The sequence below is a fragment of the Natator depressus genome, chromosome 2 (assembly GCF_965152275.1).
Source record: "Natator depressus isolate rNatDep1 chromosome 2, rNatDep2.hap1, whole genome shotgun sequence".
In the NCBI taxonomy this organism is placed as follows: Eukaryota; Metazoa; Chordata; order Testudines; family Cheloniidae; genus Natator; species Natator depressus.
Genome location: NC_134235.1, coordinates 133,463,472 through 133,486,990, shown reverse-complemented (window position 1 = coordinate 133,486,990; position 23,519 = coordinate 133,463,472). Strand labels below are relative to the sequence as shown.

At 44.1% G+C, this 23,519-nt stretch overlaps 1 protein-coding gene and 1 long non-coding RNA gene across 5 annotated transcripts in view; one reads left to right on the top strand and one right to left on the bottom strand.

Annotated features, from left to right (window-relative positions):
- Window positions 1-1,063: 1,063 nt before the first annotated feature.
- LOC141982718 (uncharacterized) lies at window positions 1,064-12,352 on the bottom strand. 2 transcript variants are annotated; one of them, XR_012638196.1, is made up of 4 exons: window positions 11,909-12,352; window positions 6,235-6,480; window positions 2,445-2,537; window positions 1,064-1,987 (listed from the first exon to the last, which is right to left on the bottom strand). It is a non-coding gene; the product is annotated as an uncharacterized LOC141982718 (long non-coding RNA). The 2 variants fall into 2 exon arrangements; XR_012638197.1 differs by having other exon boundaries at window positions 1,066-1,987; window positions 6,235-6,431.
- Window positions 11,601-23,519, top strand: part of TRIO (trio Rho guanine nucleotide exchange factor) — a 399,978-nt gene continuing 388,059 nt past the window's right edge. The window contains exon 1 of one of the 3 annotated variants that reach the window (XM_074945023.1): window positions 11,601-12,247. In XM_074945023.1, the coding sequence (XP_074801124.1) occupies window positions 12,139-12,247 (109 nt within the window). In that variant the 5' untranslated portion in view covers window positions 11,601-12,138. Of the gene's footprint in view, window positions 12,248-14,025; window positions 14,249-23,519 lie in introns of those variants that run through there. The other 2 variants (XM_074945021.1, XM_074945022.1) reach the window with 2 other exon arrangements.

The following is a 23,519-nucleotide window of genomic DNA, read 5'->3' as shown; positions in this document are numbered from 1 at the left end:
TCAGTATACTTTAGATCCAGTTCACCTTGGAGCAAATATAGCAGCCCTAAACCAATTTATATTCCACCCAGAAATGAAGGCCCACTTAAAGCAAATTGAGAAGGAAGGGAAAGAGGTATTGCTGACAGTGCATCTGCCTTTAATCAGATTAGGCAGGTGTTAAAGCGAATCAAATATGAGACCGCTTCTAGTCAGTGGGGGGAGAATCTATTTGGGGGATTGGAAAATTTTAATGATGTATGGAATATTATGTTACATCCTATTATTGTGGTCCTAATCATCCAATTTGTAATCATTGTGTACTTGATCTGCCTTACTGTGTCGATCAAAAGAAAAACAGCTGTTACCTATAGCTTCTGTGCCTGTATCATCTTTTAAGTTAAGTAATGTCTATGGAATGTGATGGTTAAAGTTCTGTGTATATCCCTTTACTGTCAAGGAGGGGAAATGTAAGGTGTTTTATGTCATTTGGTGTAAAAGAGTGGGAAGACCACTGGGTCTAGGTCACGTGTGTGATGGGTTGGATCACAGAAACCCCTTTGGGACTGCCACCTGATATGCCTAGACTACCTCTGAGCCCATTTTTCCTGCCATCTTGGGACTTCAGTACCTTGCCTTGTTTGAGCCAGACACCCTTGCCTGCTGCAAACACAGATCCAAGTCTGAACCACGTCCCCCACAAACTGCAGGCTTAACTGAAAACAGCTTAAGAAGTACTCCTGTCTCCAGCACTCAGATACCCAACTCCCAATGGGATCCAAACCCCAAATAAATCCATTTTACCCTGTATAAAGCCTGTACAGGGTAAACTCATAAATTGTTCACCCTCTATAATACTTATAGAGAGATATGCACAGCTGTTTGCCCTCCCCCCCAGGTATTAATACTTACTCTGGGTTAATTAATAAGTAAAAAGTAATTTTATTAACTATAAAAAGTAGGATTTAAGTGGTTCCAAGTAATAATGGAGAGAACAAAGTAAATTACCAGACAAAATAAAATGAAACACGTAAGTCTAAGCCTAATACAGTAGGAAACTAAATGCAGGTAAATCTCACCCTCAGAGATGTTCCAATAAGCTTCTTTGACAGACTAGCCTCCTTCTAGTCTGGGTCCAGCAATCCCTCACACCCCTGTATTTACTGTCCTTTGTTCCAGTTTCTTTCAGGCATACTTTGGGGTGGAGAGGCTATCTTTTGAGCCAGCTGAAGACAAAATGGAAGGGTTTCCCAGAGGCTTATACAGTCTCTCTCTTGTGGGTAGAAACTCCTCTCTCCCACTGTGTAGAATTACAGCTACCAGATGGAGTTTTGGAGTCACATGGGCAAGTCACATGTCCATGCATGACTCAGTTCTTTACAGGCCGATGCCATTGTCCACATGCTAGTCTGAATGTTCCCAGGAAAGCTCAGATGTGGATTGGTGTCTATCAAGGTCCATTGTTAGCCAAGTACTCCCAATTACTTGAATAACCCCTTCACATTATGTTGACCAGGTTTGCCTTAGGTGCTTCCTACAGCAAACACTTACAATACAAGCATAGAGCCAACGCTCATAACTTCAGATATGAAAATGATACATGCATACGAATAGGTTGAATACATGCAGAAGAACATAACCTTTGCAAAGATATGTTACAGAGCATATGTAGCATAAAACGTATTCCATTTATGTCATATTTACATTTATAAGTATATTTCTAGAATGCGTTATGGGGTGCAATGTCACAACAGGGTATGGCTGAGAGAGAAACTATATAAGGGGAGAACACACCTGAAGTGGTGCTGTCCTTCTGAGCGGCAGTCCGTGAGATGTGCACTTCGAGAGGCAACGTACCATCAAAACAGCTTACCTGATCTCCAGTCAAGGTGCTCCATAGCCGTGGTTCATCCAGATTCCATGTTCCTCTTGCCAACCGTTATCTAAGTAGTAGGCAGTCCGGGAAACAATGTTTTCAGTCACAGCCTGTCCGTGTCCGGAGGTCCATCTGCAAGTATAGTAATGTAGGAGGAGAATTTCTGTATTTCTGTTCCAGTTGTTAATACCCACACGCCATCTTGAATTCCTGACAATGACTAGGAATCCAACTTGGCTGCCTTTCTTCCCCCTGCTTAGGTATAGTTTCCTGCCCTTTCTACCGAAAGGCGGGCAACCGGGCAACCATGTGACATGTGATCTGCCCAGTAACAGCAGGGCATATAAGGGTTAGCATGTCTGAGGGAAGGGGATGCCCATCTGAGTGGCAGAGTGCTGGATCACAGCAGTGTGTTCTACGCAGGTGCGTAAGCCAGGACACTGTGTCTTAGGGTTGTGGGAGGGTTTAACACACTTGCACGCAAGGGTGAGCTGTAGCTGCCACCCTCTCATCTGAATCTTACTTGCACCCATGACAACACAGGGGAGGAGAAAGAAAATCACCAGCATCAATCAGAGTTACCACCTACCTGTTGCCTGAGGTCCACTTCTCACCCTGCTGAGTTACCTGATCGGTTCCAGACCCGATCTGCATTGTGAAGTCAGGAGGCTCCAGACACAAGCTGCAAGAAATGGTAGAGACCTTTTAAGTCCTCCATACCCCTTACCTGGGACCTGTCTTGAGAAGGGAGTAAACCCTTTTTGGTCACAGTCAGTACAGTTATAGTGTCACCTTTACCTGTTTACCTTATTACCTGTGTTGGGAGTCCTTTATAGCATACCCTGTTTACTTATCTTGTTTTCTAATGAACATTCCTGAGCTTTACTCCTGCACTCCCTTGTTGGCTTTTATTTTGGGTGACCTTAAACCCCGATGATAGATGTGGGTAAAGAGATGAATATCTCGGCTGGTCTCTGGCCATCCTGAAACCAGTCATCAGTAACACCATTGTTAGTCACCCATAATTGGGTCTGGGCTCAATGCCCACAGTTCCAAGATCAACCACTGAGTTATTTGTTGTACTTTCTTCAGTTTCATTTTCCCAGGTATCAGACATCCTTCCAGTGATTTGGAGGTGGGAGGTCCTTACAGGTGATAGATATTGAGTTGGGTCGGGCCATTACCATATGTGGTATACCTTTAACATTGCAACTTCTAGCCAAGCAACACTTTGACAAGTTGGGATTTCCTCGGGGAAGAAAAGGTAATTAGGATTACTTTGAAGGAGGTCCATCATTGGTACTTAGCTATACGAATTAACCTAAGGCCAATTGCTTATTCCTCCACCATTCACAGTATATTTCAAAGAGAGACCAATACCAAGATATCCTGTGTTTACAATTCATTTAAATGTTACGATGTTCTTTTGATCTCTGAACTGTCAGAATACAGCAATGACAGGGACTGTTGATTACATTGTTGACCCTACTCATACATATATACATACACAAACATTATCTTCCCACTGTCTTTTGCGGGTTATTTATTTTGCAGGATGTTTAACCCTTTCTGGCCATGTGTCACAGTTATATAGTCCATATTCCTAACTTTAGTTACAGAAATGATACAGGCATACAAATTAGATAATCACATTCAGTAAATCATAACCTTTCCAATGACAGGTTTCAGAGTAGCAGCCATGTTAGTCTGTATCCGCAAAAAGAAAAGGAGTACTTGTGGCACCTTAGAGACTAACAAATTTATTTGAGCATAAACTTTCGTGAGCTACAGCTCACTTCATCGGATGCATCCGATGAAGTGAGCTGTAGCTCACGAAAGTTTATGCTCAAATAAATTTGTTAGTCTGTAACCTTTCCAATGATATCCTACATGAGCCATCTTGCGTAAAGTACATCTCAGTTATGTCATATCCATATCAGAAGCATATTTCCATAAAGAATATGGAGAGTAATGTCACAGAGATATTTCGGTTTAAGTGATTAAGGGCCTAGGCTTTTGGAGCAGGAAAATCCTAGTTGTATTTGCTACCATAAGCTTCCAGTTGGCTTTGATAGAAAGACAACCATGAAGACCTACATTTCATGCATTATTAAACTAATCTGCTTGTGTTATGGGGGAATGCGACTTCTCTCACATTTCACATATATTTGTTCCCCTTTGTCAATCATACCTTTCAATTCCCACTAGTTTTGAATGTTTTCATAAATCTTCAGTGGCCTTCAGGCAGTCCAGTGCACTTCTTGGTCAGGCTTCAGGCCAACTGAAGCTTGTCTCAGTTAGCTTAACCAGACATAGAGCATGCTGAGTTTACTCCCAAACAGGGGTGTGCCCAAGGGGGAGCAAGCAGGGGCATGGCCCCCCCAATACTCATTGGGGGAACAGAACTTCTCTGGCCCCAGGGCTGCGGAGGCAGGAAACTGAGCGAGCTCCTGCTGGAGCAGAGGGAAGAGTGAGCTCCTCCCGGGCCCAAGGCAGGGGGTGGGGGAAAGTGAGCTGTAGCTCATCAAAGCTTATGCTCTAATAAATTTGTTAGTCTCTAAGGTGCCACAAGTACTCCTTTTCTTTGTCTCTCTGTGGGTTCCCACCCTTCCTTCTAAATGGAAAAACACCAGGTTTAAGATGGATTTCAGTATCATGTGACATGTTCACATGTCCTGTGAGACTTCAGTACTCACTGGCTGGCACCCACATATACATAAAGGTTTACAAGTAAACAGAGCCATTTACAACCAATTGTCCTAGTTAATGGGAGCCATCAAGATTCCAAGCCACCATTAATGGCCCACACTTTGCATAATTACAATAGGACTTCATAGAGTAAAACTTAATATTTCTAAAAAGAAAAGGAGTACTTGTGGCACCTTAGAGACTAACCAATTTATTTGAGCATAAGCTTTCGTGAGCTACAGCTCACTTCATCGGATGCATTCAGTGGAAAATACAGTGAGGAGATTTATATACACACAGAACATGAAAAAAATGGGTGTTTATCATGCACACTGTAAGGAGAGTGATCACTTAACATGAGCTATTACCAGCAGGAGAGTGGGGGAGGGAAGAAAACCTTTTGTAGTGATAAACACCCATTTTTTTCATGTTCTGTGTGTATATAAATCTCCTCACTGTATTTTCCACTGAATGCATCCGATGAAGTGAGCTGTAGCTCACGAAAGCTTATGCTCAAATAAATTGGTTAGTCTCTAAGGTGCCACAAGTACTCCTGTTCTTTTTGCGAATACAGACTAACACGGCTGCTACTCTGAAACCTGTTAATATTTCTAGCTTCAGATACAAGAATGATACATTAATACAAATAGGATGAACACACTCAGTAGATTATAAGCTTTGTAATGATGCCTTACAAGAGACCTTTTGCATGAAGCATATTCCAGTTACATTATATTTACACTTATATACGTATTTCCAAAAAACATGTGGAGTGCAACATCACACCAATGTTTGAATCTTTTTGCTGTTGAAATATGCCATTGTCTCCAAAAACTTAACTGTTTGGTGGAAATATGAGTTTGGATAAATTACTGGGAGCAGGGGGAAGAGTGACTGGCCCCCTGGATAGCCCAGTGGTTAGGGCACTGACCTAGGAGCCTTAGGTTCCAGTTCTTGCTCTGCTGGACTCAAAGCCCTGAATTGAACCTAGGTCTCTACATCACAGGTGAGTGCCCAGCTACGGGGCTATGGTGTGTGTATGTCCCATGTTTCTTCATGGAAAAACTCAAAAAGGTCTTGGGTTTGTGACCCGTAGGAATCCTTGGCATTTGTGTGTGTAAGAAACTCTCCATGCAGCTCTGCAGCCAGCCCAGCTGGTTTCCACTCCCTAGGCAGTCTCTGACTTGCCCCTTCTTCCTAAGATTACCACCTGGCCAGTATTTGACCAGGCTGGCCAGGTTTTTTTTAATGGATTTGCCAATTGCCAGAAAAATAATTTAATCTGCTGGGTTTTTTTACATGGGTATAAAGATTTGCATTATCATCACAGTACACTGGGATATCTAATGTTAAAAGTTTCTCTGTCCAGCTAAAGATGATGCAGTATTTCCACTTCCGCAGTTTAAGTGATAACAGATCAAAACTTTTGAAAATACAGCAGCTGTCTGCCCATCAACACACAAGCACACAGCGCATGTGTGTGAGAGAGGGTTTGAGTCACACAAGACTGAAGAACCATGCAAAGCATATTAAATAATGAAAGCAGAGTTGCCAACTTTCTAATGTGCTGGGGAAGTGGGGGCTCGACACCCTGGCTTTGCCCCGGGCCCTGCCCCCACTCCTGCCTCTTCCCGCCCCGTTCCGCCCCCTCCACCAAGGAGGCCGGGCCCTCGCTCCTCCACCCCCATTACCTTCTGCATGCCACGGAACAGCTGATAGCGGCGGGTGGAAGGCGCTGGGAGGGATGGGGAGGTGCTGATCATCAGGGCCGCCATGGGTGGGAGGCGCTGGGGGAGAAGAGCGGGGAGCTGACTGCCGGTGGTTGCTGAGCACCCCCCATTTTTTTCCTGTTGGTGCTCCAGCCCTGGAGCACCCACAGAGTCAGCACCTATGAAGGGAAGATCAGGGTGATGGTGCAAGTGATCCCACGACACGCCCTGGGAAAAAAAGCTTGCATCAGAAACTGCACATCCAGTGACAACTGGCTAAATGAAACAGACTACAAAGACTGGCTGGCAAAATGTGCTGATAAAACAAATGCCCATTGTACAATGTGTCAAGGTGTCTTTACACTGAAATTTGATGGAATTGATGCTGTTTGGAAATATTCAACTGGAAAAAAACACCCAACAGTGGTTCAGAGTGCAAAACAGAATGCATGCATACACAGGTGCTGACTTTCCAAACTGCTGGGGTGCGCTTGACCCCCGGCTCTGCCCCCACTCCACCCCTTTCCCCAAGGCCCCATCCCGTCTCTTCCCACCCCCACCCCACATCTTCCCGCCCAGTTCCACCCCCTCCCCGAAGTGTACCATGTCCTTGCTCCCCGAGCCTCCAGCACGCTGTGAAACAGCTGACTGCTGCGGGTGGGAGGCATGGGGAGGGAGTGGGAGATGCTGATCCGTGGGGCCCACTGGTGGGTTGGAGGCGCTGCGGGAGGGAGGAGCTGATGGGGGTCTGCAGCACTCACCATTTTTTCCCCATCGGTGCGCCAGCCCTGGAGAACCTACAAAGTTGGCTTCTATGCCCCAGCCCTGGAGCATATCAACATTTTTCCCATGGGGAAACACAGTTAAAGATGACGCTGTGGCTGCAAGTGAATTGGCCTATGTCTTTCGTGAAGTGAAGCATGACTGCAGTTTTTTGTCAATGACTGTGGCAGTTAAATAGGTACACACTACTTCTGCTGTGGAAAATCAAATGAAGCTGAAAGGAACAAAAATCAAAAGTCTAGCTGAGAATGTGTTTTCTTTGGAAACAGGAGTGAAAAAAGCTAAAAGAAAGGTTCTCCCTTTGCAGTTGCTACTTACGCATCAAATGAAGGAAGCCAGAAGTTTTTTCCTTTGGTTACTTGGTGTTTTTTTTTAATATCGGAAGAGGCATAAACAACATCCTTTTGGATTTTTATGAAGAACTAGATGAGACATCGGAGTTGATTTCAGGAGGTATAATGAATGCCATAAATGACCTGGGGTTGGACCTGAAAAATCTCAGTGCTTGTGGAGCCAATAACGCATCTGTGAATTATGGTAAGAACTGTTCTGTGTTTGCTGAACTCAAAGCTGTTCAACCACTGAAGATCCAAGCTAACTGCAACTGTTATGTTTTAAACAATGCAGCAAAAAACCGCATGAAAGCCCTCAGCTTTGACATGGAAGGTTTGGTTTTGAAGATTTTCAATGAGTTTTCATGTAGTGCAAAAAAAGCAGAACATCTCAAATTCTGCTTTGAATCTGTGGAGGAGGAGTATCAGAAAGTACTTTTGCATGTGCCCATTCGCTGGTTAACCCTCTTCACTACAACTGAAAGGCTTCGGTTAAACTTCTTTTTCTTCTTTCATATGGCTGGTGGAGAGCAGCAACTACAGTTTCACTTGAAGTTAATTGAGTCAAATGGCTACATCAGGAGTGGCAGAATTTATTGCAGTAATGGCTACTTCCTATTTATACATTGGGCAGTAGGTGGTGATATGTTCCATGGTCTGTCGTGGAGAGCCACACTCGCACACCGGGGAGTCCTTGATTTTCGATTTGTGCATTAGATGTCCGCATCTACCATGGTTAGTTCAGAGTAGACCAAGAAGACTGTGGAAGGTTGAACCCAGGCACCTTCTGCGTGGGATCTGGCACAAGGTGCTTATTTTTTAAGTCTTGTTTAGCCCAATCTGCTTTCCAAGTCTCCTTCTGATCGCAGCCTGATTGCATGAGGCTAAGCTGATGTTCCCAGAAAAGCTTGCGGGACATAAGGTGTTGGGGGGTGGGGCATTGTCAAGGTCTTGGTGGATAGGAAGACATCCGTTTCCTGGATTCACTGAGCTTCGCAGAGTGCTACAGCAGTTCAGCATATCCTGTCCTAACATCGCGGGGGAACAATGTTAGAGAGAACAGGTAGCCATGGTGTTGGAGTCAATGTAAGGGTTCCAGTGGTGCAGCACATCACTGTATTCAGTTGGGTGTCAACAAGTCACATGTGGCTGCATCTGATCCATACCTGTGCACAATATTCAGCTACCGGATATAAAAGTGCTATTGCAGATGTTCACAACACTAATGCCAATGCACCCCAGGTTGTACTTGTTAGTTTCTGGATTATGTTGGGTCTCGTTTTTATCTTTGTAGTTACCTTCTCAAGGTGATTGAGGAAGGTGAGGATGCGGTCGAGTTTCACTCTGAGGTACGTTGGGATGTAATCATGTTGCATATTTTTACCACACAAAGCTACTTTCAGTGTGCTTTTGGCACTCCTATTATCAAGATGAAATGCACTTACTATTATTTTTTCCAAGGTTTGGTTTGAGCCTCCATTTCCAGAAGTATTGTTCTATAGCTCAGACTCCCTCAGTTAATGCTTTCTCAATATCATGCAGGTTTGGTGTTTGGATTGGCATGGCAAGATCATCTGCATATGCAAATTTGCATGGTTTAGTTAGAGGCATGCCACTCATGTAAATATTTAAAAAGGTTGGTGCGAGTACAGAGTCTTGTAGTAGCCCGTTTATGGTATGGGGTGAGCTGGTCTTATTACTTAGGTACACCCACAGGTGTCTGCTAGCGTGGTCCACAGCAGGCGAAGTGTTTGGTAGCAAGGTATAATTTTTGCAAATTTCAGCATCAGGCCCTTCATCTATACAGTGTCATATGCAGATGACATGTCAACAAATACTGTGTCAGTCTTTAGTTTTTTCTAATAGCTAGCCTCAATGTGAGTTGTGAGTGCCAGAACAACTACGATTTGGCTGGAAACCGGCCTGTTTGACAGGGATACTTGGCTCAGTAAAAGGGTGTATTATTTTGAGGATGATACGTTCAGGAAATTTATAGATTACGCGAAGTAGAGAAATCGGCCTATAGCTTCCTGCTTAATTAGTGGGCTTCCCAGACTTCAGAATGGCAATTACCATTGCCTCACACCAGATTTCTGGGATCCATACTGTCCTGAAGGTAGCAGAGTACAATGTTGCTAGCCACTGGAATTCTTTGGGGCCAAGATGGTAGAGGAGTGTATCAACAATTCTACCAGACACTTGCATCAATCCCCAGAGGAGAACCTTCCAGTGTCAACATTGAGGAAGTAAAAGAAGGACTTGGCGTGATGAAAAAAGGGAAGGCTGCAGACCCTGATGGTATTCCGCCAGAATTCCTCCTATGTAGAATTGGGAAGCTATGAAGGTGTACTACTCGGATCTTGAGGAATTGGACTGTGACAGGCTGATCTGGAGATTCATTGGCAATCAGAAGCATGAGTTAAATGACAAGTTGATGCTTCCCAAGTACTACATTTATTTTGTTTGCATTCTGTCATGGCCATCTTTCAGAAGTCAATTTCCATTCTTGAAAAGGATTCTACGAATGCCACAGAACTTTTTGATCTGATGTCAGATGTCAGAAGCCAGCTGATTGACAGAGCAAAGGACGAGTTTTTCGGTTATCAGGTGAACAGAGCTTTGCCACACTTGCCAAGGGAAGCCCAGGAAAAGTTCAGAAACGAAGCAAAGACTATGTACAATTGAGCAGTAGCTTATCTGGAGAAATGGTTTTCTTTCAAAGACTCTCCATTTAAGTCATTTTCCTGCCTAAACTTCAAGGAAGTGCCAGCATTTCATGACTTAATGAAGCTGCAATACCTTTTGAAATTGAGTGCTGCTACTGTTGTAGATGGGGATGATTTCTACAGGGAGTTCTGTGTCTTAAGTACTGGTGTCCTGGCTCTAATGGAAGATGACAGTCTTGCTGGACCTGCTGATAAGTGGTACGCATTTTTCAGGATGGTGGAAGCCCCAAATGTCTTGAAAATTGTTCAGCATGTGTTTGCTGTTCCATGCAATAAGGCATTCATGGGGCGAATTTTCAGTTTGATGGGAAACCTCCGAACTGATTAGATTGGAATTGCCTAGGTGTTGAAGTGGTCAAAAGTGAGCTTTGCATTAGATGCAATCTTAGCTATTCCTGTCTGGAATTCTACAATGTTGCTGTTAAAAATAAAAGGCTGGAAATGGCACAATCAGATGACAAATACTAATTCAAGAAATAAACTCACTGGATTGTCTTCATTTATAAAGTTCCAAAACATTCACATTCACATATATAATTAAAATATAGAATCAATGCAGTTTGGGAAACAATAATCTCAACAGAGATGGAGAACGCAAACCGCTTTGAGAAAATGGGAAGAAAATGATGTTCTCAGTCTTATCTGTGGATATATGGATGTATTATGGATGGATGTTATGGATGTAGATGCTACACGTGACTGGGGGGTGGGTGCTGCAGAGTTACTTTGTGGAGGGGGGCCGGGTGCCTTTTGAAGGTGGTAACCCTACTTCTCCCCGCAGTGCGGGTGGGGGGCGAAAAGTGATGAACGCTGCCCTTCGCCCTGAGAGAGAGTGTGGGCTCAGGACTCGTCCCTTACTCTGCTCATACACTTCCCACAGCAGGAGGAAGCTGCTGGGCTCTTCCCCCCCCCCCCCCCCCCCCGGAGATGGGGCTGGCCTAGGGTGACCAGACAGCAAGTGTGAAAAATAGGGATGAGGGGGGTAATAGGAGCCTATTTTAGAAAAAGACCCCAAAATCGAGACTGTCCCTATAAAATTGGGACATTTTGTCACCCTAGGCTGGCCCCGCTTCCCCCATAGGTGGCTGGGGAAAATATTTTTGGGCCGTGGAGGCTGACCCCGCCCAGCACGCAGCCCCCAGCGGCAGCTGCGCCCCCCACGGGGCTGGGCGCTGCGGCTCCGGCGCCACTGGCTGGGCGCGCAAGCGGACCCCTCCCCGTCGGACGGACAGAGCCGGGGGCGAGTGCGCCCCTCCCGGGCTCGCTGCGGGGTTTCTCTCCCCGGGCAGGGGGCATCCCCTCGCACGCGGGGATCCCCGGCCTCGGGCAGCCCAGCGCTCGCCCCCGCGGGCAGCCAATGAGAAGCCGCCTCAGCGGCGGGAGCCGCCCAGTGCCGAGCGGGCCCGGAGCGAGCCGGAGATCGCCGAGGCTCCCCCTCCGCGCTCTCCCCTTTTCTCTTGCGCCCTTGTGCCCTGGGCGGGGATTCTCTTCCCTGATCCCCTCTCCCTCGCCCATCCCACTTGAAACCAAGATGGAGGATGGTGGCTGCTGCGGACACCACCGCTGCTATTGCAGCTGCTGCTCCTGATCCCTGAAGAGGCTGCAACACCCCGGTTTCCCCTCCCACCAGCTTCCTGCTGCACTGATTGCAATCGCCCTCCATGCACTCACCCCCTTCCTCTTGCAATTGTCTCTGTTTCTGCTCTCCCTGCCTCTTGCCCGCATGCATTGAATCTGTGCGTGCACACACAGCCCCCTAGGTGGCTGCTGGAGGGTGAAGGGGGGACTCCCGTAGAGCTGCAATTGCACGCATACCTTCATGTTCCTCTATTTATTGTTGCCACTGGCAGCCACCCCCACCTCGGTGCATTACTCTGTTGCCTGGATTTCCGCGTTGGCTGCTGCTGGAAGGTGAAGCCGGGACCTGAAGACAAAACATAGACACACCTTCCTCTTCCCAGGCACCAGCGGGGGAGCAGTGAGTGGATCAGGGTGGTGGTGGTGGGGGGATCTTGTCTGGAGGAGCGACACTGCACGCAGCAGCCATGAGCAGCTCCACTACCACCACCTCCACGACCAGCGGCAGCAACGCCGGGGAAGGGGCTGAGGAGGCGGCCAAAGACTCTGCAGACATCGTGGCGTTTTTCCGATCCGGTGAGTGTACTTGTTTCCTTGGGACAGGAGAGATTTTGATGGGGGGGAGGCGGACTGGGAGGCCACGATTTGCACCAGCTTGGAGGAGGTGGTGAAAAGTCTCTTTTCTCTTTCCTCCCCCCAAGAGGGAGTGGGAGCGATTCGCTGCTTGGGAGCTGGCTTTGTGAGAAATGCAAACTGGTAGCTTATTGGGGGGAGGCTTTTCTTTCCGTCCCTAAGAAAGGAACACTCTGAATCTTTTGCATTTATAGTCGTGTATCGAGGGGGAGGGGTATAAGAGATCTACAGATGCGTTGGTGTGTAGAGGATTGCATACGTTTTACGGTATCCATTTTTATACATGACTGCAATCTAGAGTATTCGGATGTCTCTTTTTAAGGAGACAGTTGTGTGCTCCCGATTATTAAGGTATACGTCCGTGTAAATGGCAGAGCTTACTGTGGAGCATGTCACAGGGAGAAATCTGAATTACAGCCTTTGTCATAGTTAACTGTTAAAGAATGATAGTGTAAAAAAAAAGCTTCTATTCCAACCCCCATGAATAATAAGGAGGGGACTATCCATACACAACTGTCGCAACAGTAAGTTATGACCTTTGACTACGACCATGCTGCTTTTCACTTCACTCCGATATTGGAAGAAAATTACAGGGGTGATATCGCAGTCACTAATGATGAACTAACAAACCTCAGTCGGCATACTAGTCACTTACAAAAGTTGGGACACAATCAGAAATAAATGTTCATCGGAAATTGTGGAGACCGGCCTAGTTCAATAAGCATTAGGGCCATGGTTCTGTGATGTAGCAAATGGTGGCTCGGCTGGTGACAGGTGTAAGTATTTATGACGTTAGTAAGAAAACACATGTCACTTGCACTTGGAGGCAGAACCTTAAAGTAGCATTTGACGCCAGACACGAAAGGACTTTCTGCCATGGCCGGCTGAGGGGTTAACCCCCTGCATCGTATGTCACTGCTGAACTTTTGGGACGGGAGAGAGTCCCTGCAAATGGTGGGGAAGGCATACAAGCAGTTCGTGGATTTAAGGGGGGAAACGGAGGCATGTTCGAGGCTCCTGCTAACGTAAAGATTAAATTTGCACATAATGCGGTGATTGAAGTTTGCTATGTATGTAGGGTGTGGATGGCACTACTATAAATAGCAATGCAACTCCAGTCTGTTGCAACTCCAGTGTGTCTGGGCTGCATTTCTAGACGGTGATTAGGGAGATGGGTGGAAGAGGGAAAATTTCAAAACCGTGTTTGCAGCGGGAAGTGAAAACGTTAAGGGATTTCCCTGCCTGCACGAAGGAGGAGCAGTGGAAGGAGCCGGGCTGCTGCTGCTGCTCCTCATGTGTTGCTGGCTTGTCGCTGAGCTGGAAAGTCTCGCTGTGCTTTGGAGACTGGGGAGGGGAAAAGTGGGGGGAGCTTGTTGACAGGCTGCTAGGATAAAAATGGAGTCCGCCTCTTCCTCCCTCAGTGTCTCCCCTCGGTACCTAGTCAGTTGCACTCCAGGGAGCTGCGGAATAACGCGCGCTCTGTGGCGCAAGCTGTGATGTGGCGATGGCAGCTTTGCTGCCGGAGGCATTAACGCCCCAGTGACAGAGCCTGAGCCTCGGAAGGGATTGGTGCCCCCGGGGGGCACCCACCACATGCCTGCTGCGGCTGCCGCTGGGGCCGGCGGAGGGGAAGGGCTGCCTGCTGACTGCAAGGCGAATGAATAAACAGGGGCCGAGGCTCAACACCCCTCCCCAGATTCTGGGCGGCGGCGGCGGCAGGGATGAGGCTCCGGCTGGGGTTACTCTCCCCCAGAACAACAGCTGCAGCTCCCCTCTTCTGGCGAGTCTCTCCCCCCTCATCATGCCCCAGCTAACAGGCCGGAGGAGGAGATAGCGAGGACATCGGCCTTGGTTACTTGTTTCATCTGGATGTCCACAAAAGGAGTGGGCTGGAAAGGAAAATGCAGACTCACCGCTGGAAAGATGAAGGGGAGTCCGGGTTAGGTGTGTAAGATTTCGACTTTATTCGTGGGATATCTAAGCAAGTGCCATGAGGGAGGTTGCCTGTGTATGTGTGAATGACCAGCACTCGTACAAGAATTGGTTCTTTCCGGTTGATAAGGTTGTGGGGGAAGAAGTGCAGTTTGAAAGAGACCTCATCTTTGCTCTAGGGATTTGCATGGATAGGCGATGTAAATAGTGACATTGAGTCTTATCTGGAGCGTCTGTGGCTCTTTTAGAAATAGGCTCAAAACAAGTTGACCAGTGCACAAATACCTGAAAAGCCCATGAGGATAATAGCATTTGTGCAGAGTGAGTTTTTTCTTGTGAGAATGAGATTACCCTCTTGCTCCCCGTGTTAGGCAGGCTCCTACAATGACAGCAAAATTATACATGCTTTTTAACAGCCAAAGTGGAAATCTGTTAGTGTGTCCACAGTGAGGTACACTTCATGTGATAGCTTTTGCAGTATGGAATGTTGACAGCCCTAGAAGTAGTCAGCTGCACTAGATGACCTATGGCAGATTTTCCCCAGTTACTGAAAATGACAGCATTAATAGTCTTACTCCACTAGACAAATGAAAAGGACCAAGTATTCTATTTGGTGTAACAAACTCAAAGGATCTCGCTTGTTTGTTAGCTCGTCAACAAAGAATGTGTGTTAGTGTGCTACTACTGAAGTCTTGGTGAACTGGAATCCAGAAGCAACTGAAACTAATGTTTTGAACACCCTTCTGTTTACCTGTGGCAAAGAAATTAATATGTATTGGCTTTTTAACTTTGTTTACCCATGGCCCTGCTGTGGACGGGGAGAGGGTGTATGTATATGCATATATTCCCCTACTTCCATTTTTATCTCATGCTCCAGGTCACAGCTTCATTCTCCTGGCAAAGTAGAAAAAAATCTCTTCAAAGCATGTCAGTGCTGCCCATTATGGGACAGAGACAGGATCATTATATCCATGTCCTCGAAGTTGGGAGTGAAGTGGAAGGGAATGCATTCTTAAAGATATAATAATAACATACAGGCCAGGGTGATGCTGTGGCCAACCAATAAGCAAAACGCTTAAAGGGTGTTGCTTAGGTTTAGGCATGAAGTTAAACATTTTGATTGCACACTTCATAGAAGATGAAATATTCGTTTCCCCCAGACTTTGCAAATAAGTGTCAGCAACACTGTAGCTGCTATAGTAACAAAGGGCTGAATGCGTGAATGCAATTATTAAAATTGAGATTTTTATTAAGATTGCTTAGAGGACTGTAAACAGGGAGCAATGCATTTAAAAAACAAACAAACCAGAAAACTATTCCCAAGTACATTGTGCCCATCTTAATTTAAAGTGGTCCATTTTGTCTGTTGTGTAGCACAGAGGTGGCAAAGCTTTTCTGCAGTCCAGTTTTTAAGCTAAGTCTTATCTTAAAAATAGGCATATTACTTTGAGTGAAATAACACAGGAGCAGAGAAATTTTCATCAGTAAACTTAAAGATGTACAATTTAATGGAGTCTGATAGAATTCTCACTACTCAGTTTAACTTTGTAAAGATCCAGATTCTATTCTTGCTTAAATGGGCAGAAATTTGGGGCTATGGTGGCCAGAAGGGCTAATGTGATCCTGGGCTGCATAAACAGGAACCTCAGGTGGTAGAGGGGTTATTTTACCTCTGTATTTGGCACGGCTGTGATCGCTACTGGAAGAGTATGTCAAGTTCTAGTGTCCACAACTCAAGAAGGATGTTGATAAATAAAACCTTTTGTAGTGGTAAACACCCATTTTTTCATGCTTTGTGTGTATAAAAAGATCTTCTATACTTTCCACAGTATGCATCCGATGAAGTGAGCTGTAGCTTACGAAAGTTTATGCTCAAATAAGTTTGTTAGTCTCTAAGGTGCCACAAGTCCTCCTTTTCTTTTTGAAGATGACTAGTCAATCTCTTGAGCAACAGGAAAAAGTATTTGTACTTTTCTGCCTAACAAATGACTTTCTGTTGATTGAGAATCTTAAAATGCAATATTAAACAGCTGTTTCTAATGCAATTCAGCTGGGTTATAGAAGTTGCAGAATTGGGGAGAATATTAGATGATCTCTGTCAAATATGCAGAGAGTGGTGAGCCCAGTTAACATAGGATAGCACTTGCAAAGCTTTGTGTAAGACTTGGTTATAAACAACTACAAATGTTAAACTTAACACTTGCAAGAACTGTTGACATTGCGAACCAAAATATTCTGAAGGACACAACACATTTTGTTCTCTGTAACGTTGACATAACACTTCCATGCCAAATAAAGTATTTTGACTTAATATAGCATTGATAGATTTTTTTTCATTTATACTTAAAATACCATCAATGAATCTGGCAAAACGGTTGAATTATGGGATATAAATCTGTGGGTGCTTAGGGGCTGGAGTGGAGGACAAGTGCAATGCTTTGTTTTGTCTTTAGCTATGCTGAAGGGACTCTGTTGCTGAAGGTGTGGCCTACAGTACACTACTGCAAAAATATTTAATAAATCACTGATGTGAATGGAAAGGACAAAGTGTAGATGTGTGGTGAAGTTAATGAATAGGTAGGGAGCAGTGACTGTTGTATGGTGTTTTTTTTTTTGGGGGGGGGGGGGGGTGGGTGCTTGGGAATAGGTTCTCCAGGTGAAAAGCTATATGGAATAAGTCGTTAGTTTGAAGAATTTTTGATTGGAAGTGTAGGGGGAACATGATGCTGCTCTGTGCCAATGAAATTCAAGTGTCTCTGCTTAGTGCCTTTGCCATCCTGCAGTTTTTTCTGTGAGATGGGAACACTGGGCTCTAAGATGGAGAGGGGCAAACAAACATCCCTGGGGGGAAGAGGGGGAAACTGACCAGTGTAACTTAAACAAAGTCTGCGTTTTACAAAATTTAACATTTCACTGTTCTCATTATAGTAAGGACATCAAGCTACTTTTGGAAAGATCATATTGCAAAATTTAGTTGATGGCTTCAGGAGACTTCAGAGTAGAAAATGTACTTAAGCCATAAGTGGAAAAGGAAGCGAGTTGAGGCAAAGACTGAAATATTTCTGTGACAAATGTTAGTCTAAAGAACTTTGGTAGCTACAACTCCTGCATTTTGCATTGGAACTTGTCAACCAATACACCGCAGCAAGACTTGCTGGAAACAGCATATGTTGGTTTAAGGCTCTTATTTAAATTGTTGTTGAGATGAGGAAGGAGCCTGTTAGCTTCACTTTCAAAAATTGAACACGAAAGAATTAAAATGCAAAAAGCTTGTCAAGTCTCTCCTTAAACGCATGAACAGAGAGCATAGGACTTATCTACGCTAAAAACGCTACAGCGGCACAGCTGCAACGCTGCACCTGTGCGATGGCAGAGCCCTGTAGCGCTTCAGTGTAGACACTGCCAATCCCTGAGAAGCAGTCGCAAGATCGACAGAGATTAGGTCAGCTTAACAATGCCAGCCGGGTGTGGATTTTCACACCCCTGAGTGATGTAGATGGGTCAACCTAACATTTTAGTGTAGACCAGACCATGTTCTTTACCCTTACGTTCTGTCTCAATCATAATTAGAAAAAGGATTTGAATACCACTGGATAACCTTTTAAGACAAAATTATAATGGGGGAGCTAGCTAACCATTAAACTTCCGGAACTTACATGGAATTACAAGTATCCAACCATTAATAAAAATCGGAGCACTGCAACACAAGTTGGGTTTACATGTGAGCTGATGGAATAAAATTCTGAGCAATAGGAGATTAGTGTTTGAATTATGTGGGGGTAAAAGAATCATGATAAAGTAGTCCTGTTTGCTTAACTGCTGCTAAAGTTGTGTGGATCTATGCAGTGATATGTGATACTGGAAGTGACATGCATAACTTTACTAAGGTGGTGAGCATTGACCCCTTTTATTAAATATTAAGTCAGTGATAGAAACTGAGATGTGCAGTGGATTTTTTTTTTTTTTCAAAAGAGCTAAGATAAATCAATTCCTGATAAAGAGCTTCCACCTGTGGTTAACTTCTTAGGCCATTTTGCATTTAATTTTTAATAGTGTTTGAAATAGGACTACATCAGTAAAAGTAAGCTCTTGTGCTCATTAAACAATCAAGGCTTTAGGTGAATGTCCAGGATGCTGAACTCTGTTTCTGAAAAACCTTTGGGCTAAGGATGTCAAGAAATTGGTCCATATCACTGAGTACTTTAGTTATAATTGTCCAGAGTGATAGATGAATTATTAGGCTATATGATGGATTGACGAAGTGATACAACAAGTGACATTTAATTATTCCCCAAGAAGCCTAACGAAGTAGGTAAAGTTAATCAAAATAGTGTAATAAGGATAATAGTGGGCCCTACTCTAAACCGCTAATACACTTTGGTTGTCTGCATCAGTGGTTCTCAACCAGGGGTACACGTATCCCTGAGGGTATGCTGAGATCTTTCAGGGGGTACATCAGCTCATCTAGATATTTTCCTTGCTTTACAACAGGCTACATAAAAAGCACTAGTAAAGTCAATACAAACTCAAATGTTATACCGACAATGGCTTGTTTATACTGCTCTATATACTATACACAGAAATGTAAGTACAGTACTTTTATTCCAATTGATTTATTTTATAATTACATGGTAAAATGAGAAAATACGCAATTTTTCAATAATAGTGTGCTGAGACACTTTTGTATTCTTATGTCTGATTTTTGTAAGCAAATAATTTTTAAGTGAGGTGAAACTTTGGGTACTCAAGACAAATCAGACTCCTGAAAGGGTTACAGTAGTCTGGAAAGATTGAGAGCCACTGGTCTACTTAATGCATCCTGTAGCTAGCTATCTAATGTCTACTGTTTAAAAGATAATAACTACATGCAGGGCTAACCACCATGAAGATGAAGGTGTTTGTCCAAGTTGTTCTAAGCTAATGGTGAGAACTTCCTAGTCACAACAGTTCAATGACTAGTGAGAATTCTTCCAACTGAAGAAAAGACTGATAACAAAATGAAAGGGATGTTGAGACATCCATAATATTTATGGACATAGAGTTTTGAGGACAAGAGTGAATCTACGGACGTGGATTTGCCTGCTATGTACTTGTTTCAGCCGAAAGGTAGCTTACAATATTTGTACAATTGTGCCAATAATCTTTGTTCTGAGTAGCTGAGACCAGTCAGTACTAATATGTACAGTTCAACATGAAAAAGAAAGTGAAAATTTTTAAATTATTTCCTTTCTTGAACTCACCCACTTCAGCTAGGTCAGCACTTGACAAAACCATCTGAGAAGGCATACCCTATTTTCTGCTGCTAGAGTTCATGGGTGAAGTGTACCGTTAGCCCTGTTCAGTCTGTCTGGGCACCCCTTTCAATGCTGGAGACGTGCCTGTGCTTGGGCTTTCAACACAGTGCATCACAGTGTCTTGGAGCCTGGGCTTCAGCCTGACCCAAAATGTCTATACGGCAATTTTTAGCCCCGCAGGCTGAGCCGCCCGAGTCAGCTGAGACTTGGTGCTGTGGGTTTTTTGTTGCAGCGTAGACTTATTGTAAAGCTGCAAAGGAAATATGGGGCTCAAAAGATATAGTAAACTTTCATTGTGCATTTGGTTGCATGGACTACTTGGCATGACAGACCAAAAACAAACAGGCAAAATCAAGCTAGGAATCCTTTGTCAATCTTTTAAAGAGAAAAATGCTGCCTGACCTTGCAATACAGTAGTAGCTACTTCAGTGGGGCCTTCTTTCAGTTGGATCCTGCAGGCTGTCTGGGATGTCAGGTGGCTGTTATGTGCAAGTATTGACTGGAACATCTTTAGGTCACACAAGCCTTTTCAAAACGAAGTGGTTGCTTGATGTAAGAACATAAGAATGGCCATATGGGTCAGACCAACGGTCCATCCAGCCTAGTGTCCTGTTTTCTAACAATATCAATGCCACATACTTCAGCGGGAGCGAATGGAACAGGGCAATTCATTGAGTGATCCATTCCCTGTCGTCCAATCCCAGATTCTGGCAGTCAGAGGTTTAGAGACACCTAGAGCATGGGGTTGCATCTCTGACCATCTTGGCAAATAGCCATTGATGGACCTATCCTCCATGAACTTATCTAATTCTTTTTTTTTGAACCCAGTTATACTTTTGGTCTTCACTACATTTCCTGGCCATGAGTTCTGCAGGTTGACTGTGCATTGTGTGAACAAGTACTTCCTTTTATTTGTTTTAAACCTGCTGCCTATTAATTTCATTGGATGATATCTGGTTTGTGTGTTATGCGAAGGGGTGAATAATGTTTCCTTATCCACTTTCTCCACAGTGTTTTCTAGACCTCAACCATATTCTCATTGGTCATCTATTTTCCCAGCTGAATAGTTTGTTTTTTTAAATCTCTCTTCATATGAAAACTGTTCCATACCCCTAATAATTTTTGTTGCCCTTCTCTATACTTTTTCTAATTCTAATGCATCTTTGAGATATGATAACTAAAGCCACATACAATATTCAAGGTATGGGCGTATCAAGGATTTATATAGTGACATTATATTTTTTTGTCGTTTTATCTGTCCCTTTCCTAATAGTTCCTAACATTCTGTTCTCTTTTTTTTGAATGCTAGTGCACATTGAGCAGATGTTTGTTAGAGAACTAACCACCATGACTCCAAGATCTTTCTTGAATGTTAGCAGCTGATTTACACATCATTTTGTATGTGTAGTTGGGATTGTTTTCCAACGTGCATTACTTTGCATTTATCAACATTGAGTTTCATCTGCCATTTTTTTGCCCAGTCTCCCAGTTTTGTGAGATCTTTTGTACTCTTTTAGAATCAGCTTTAGACTGAACTATCTTGAGTAATTTTTGTATAGTCTGCAAACTTTATCACCTCCATTGTTTCCCCCTTTTTCCAGATCATTTATGAAGATGTTGAAAAGCATGGGATCCCCCAAGGATCTGTGCTGGGACCAGCTATTTATCTCTGTCCACTGTGAAAACTGATAATTCGTTCCTACCCTTTGTTTCCTATTTTTTAACCAGTTACTCATCCATGAAAGACTTTCCTTCTTCTCCCATGACTGCTTAGTTTGCTTAAGAGTCTTTGGAGAGGGACCTTATCAAAGGCTTTCTGAAAGTCCAAGTATACTATATCCACTGGCTCATCTTTGTCCACACATTTGTTGACGCCCTCAAAGAATTCCAATAGATTGATGAGGCATAATTTCCCTTTACAATGGCTGTGTTGACTCTTCCCCAATGTATTGTGTTTATCTATGTGTCTGACAATTCTATTCTTTATTATGGTTTCAACTAATATTCCTGGTACTGAAATTAGGCTTACTGGCCTGTAATTGCCAGGGTCACCTCCTCGAGCCTTCTTTAAAAATCAGTGTCACATTAACTATCATCCAGTTATCAGGTACAGAGGCTGATTGAAGCAATAGGTTACATACCACAGGTTTAGTAATTCTGTAATTTCGTGTTTGAGTTCCTTCAGAACTCTTGGGTAAATAACATCTGGTCCTGGTGACTTATTACTCTTAAATTTAGCAAAGCTTTTGACACGGTCTCCCACAGTATTCTTGTCAGCAAGTTAAGGAAGTATGGGCTAGATGAATGCACTATAAGGTGGGTAGAAAGCTGGCTAGATTGTCGGGCTCAACGGGTAGTGATCAATGGCTCCATGTCTAGTTGGCAGCCGGTGTCAAGTGGAGTGCCCCAGGGGTCGGTCCTGGGGCCGGTTTTGTTCAATATCTTCATAAATGATCTGGAGGATGGTGTGGATTGCACTCTCAGCAAATTTGCAGATGATACTAAACTGGGAGGAGTGGTAGATACGCTGGAGGGGAGGGATAGGATACAGAAGGACCTAGACAAATTGGAGGATTGGGCCAAAAGAAATCTGATGAGGTTCAATAAGGATAAGTGCAGAGTCCTGCACTTAGGATGGAAGAATCCAATGCACCGCTACAGACGAGGGACCGAATGGCTAGGCAGCAGTTCTGCGGAAAAGGACCTAGGGGTGACAGTGGACGAGAAGCTGGATATGAGTCAACAGTATGCCCTTGTTGCCAAGAAGGCCAATGGCATTTTGGGATGTATAAGTAGGGGCATAGCGAGCAGATCGAGGGATGTGATCGTTCCCCTCTATTCGACACTGGTGAGGCCTCATCTGGAGTACTGTGTCCAGTTTTGGGCCCCCCACTACAAGAAGGATGTGGATAAACTGGAGAGAGTCCAGCGAAGGGCAACAAAAATGATTAGGGGTCTAGAGCACATGACTTATGAAGAGAGGCTGAGGGAGCTGGGATTGTTTAGTCTGCAGAAGAGAAGAATGAGGGGGGATTTGATAGCTGCTTTCAACTACCTGAAAGGGGGTTCCAAAGAGGATGGCTCTAGACTGTTCTCAATGGTAGCAGATGACAGAACGAGGAGTAATGGTCTCAAGTTGCAATGGGGGAGGTTTAGATTGGATATTAGGAAAAACTTTTTCACTAAGAGGGTGGTGAAACACTGGAATGCGTTACCTAGGGAGGTGGTAGAATCTCCTTCCTTAGAGGTTTTTAAGGTCAGGCTTGACAAAGCCCTGGCTGGGATGATTTAACTGGGAATTGGTCCTGCTTCGAGCAGGGGGTTGGACTAGATGACCTTCTGGGGTCCCTTCCAACCCTGATATTCTATGATTCTAATTTATTGGTTTGTTCCAAAACCACCTCTATCGACAGCTCCATTTGGGTTAGTTCATCAGATTTGTCACCTAGAATAGCAGCTCAGGTGTGGGAATCTTCCTCACAGCTTCTGCAGTGAAGACGAATAAAAAGAATCCATTTAGATTTTCAGCAACGGCCTTGTCTTCTTTGAGTGTTTCTTTGGGACCTCAAATAATCAGTGGGGCCACTGGACAATCATCAGGCTTCCCGCTTCTGATGTATTTAAATAATTTTTTGTCATTAGTTTTTGTCTTTTGCTAGTTGCTCTTACAATTCTTTTGTGGCCTGCCTAATTATACTTTTACCCTTGATTTGCCAGAGTGTGTTTCTATTTTCCTCAGTAGGATTTGACTTCCAATTTTTAAAGGATGTCTTTTTGTTACTCTGTTTAGGCATGATGGCATTTTTTGCTTCTCTTACTTTTTGGGTTTTTTTTTTTTTTTTTTTTTGCATACATATAGTTTGAGCCTCTATTATGGTATTTTTTAAAAGTTTCCATGACCCTTTCAGCAATTTCACTCTTGTGACTTATTTTAACTTCCGTTTTAACTAGCCTCTCCATTTTTGTGTAGTTCCTTTGAAGTTTAATGT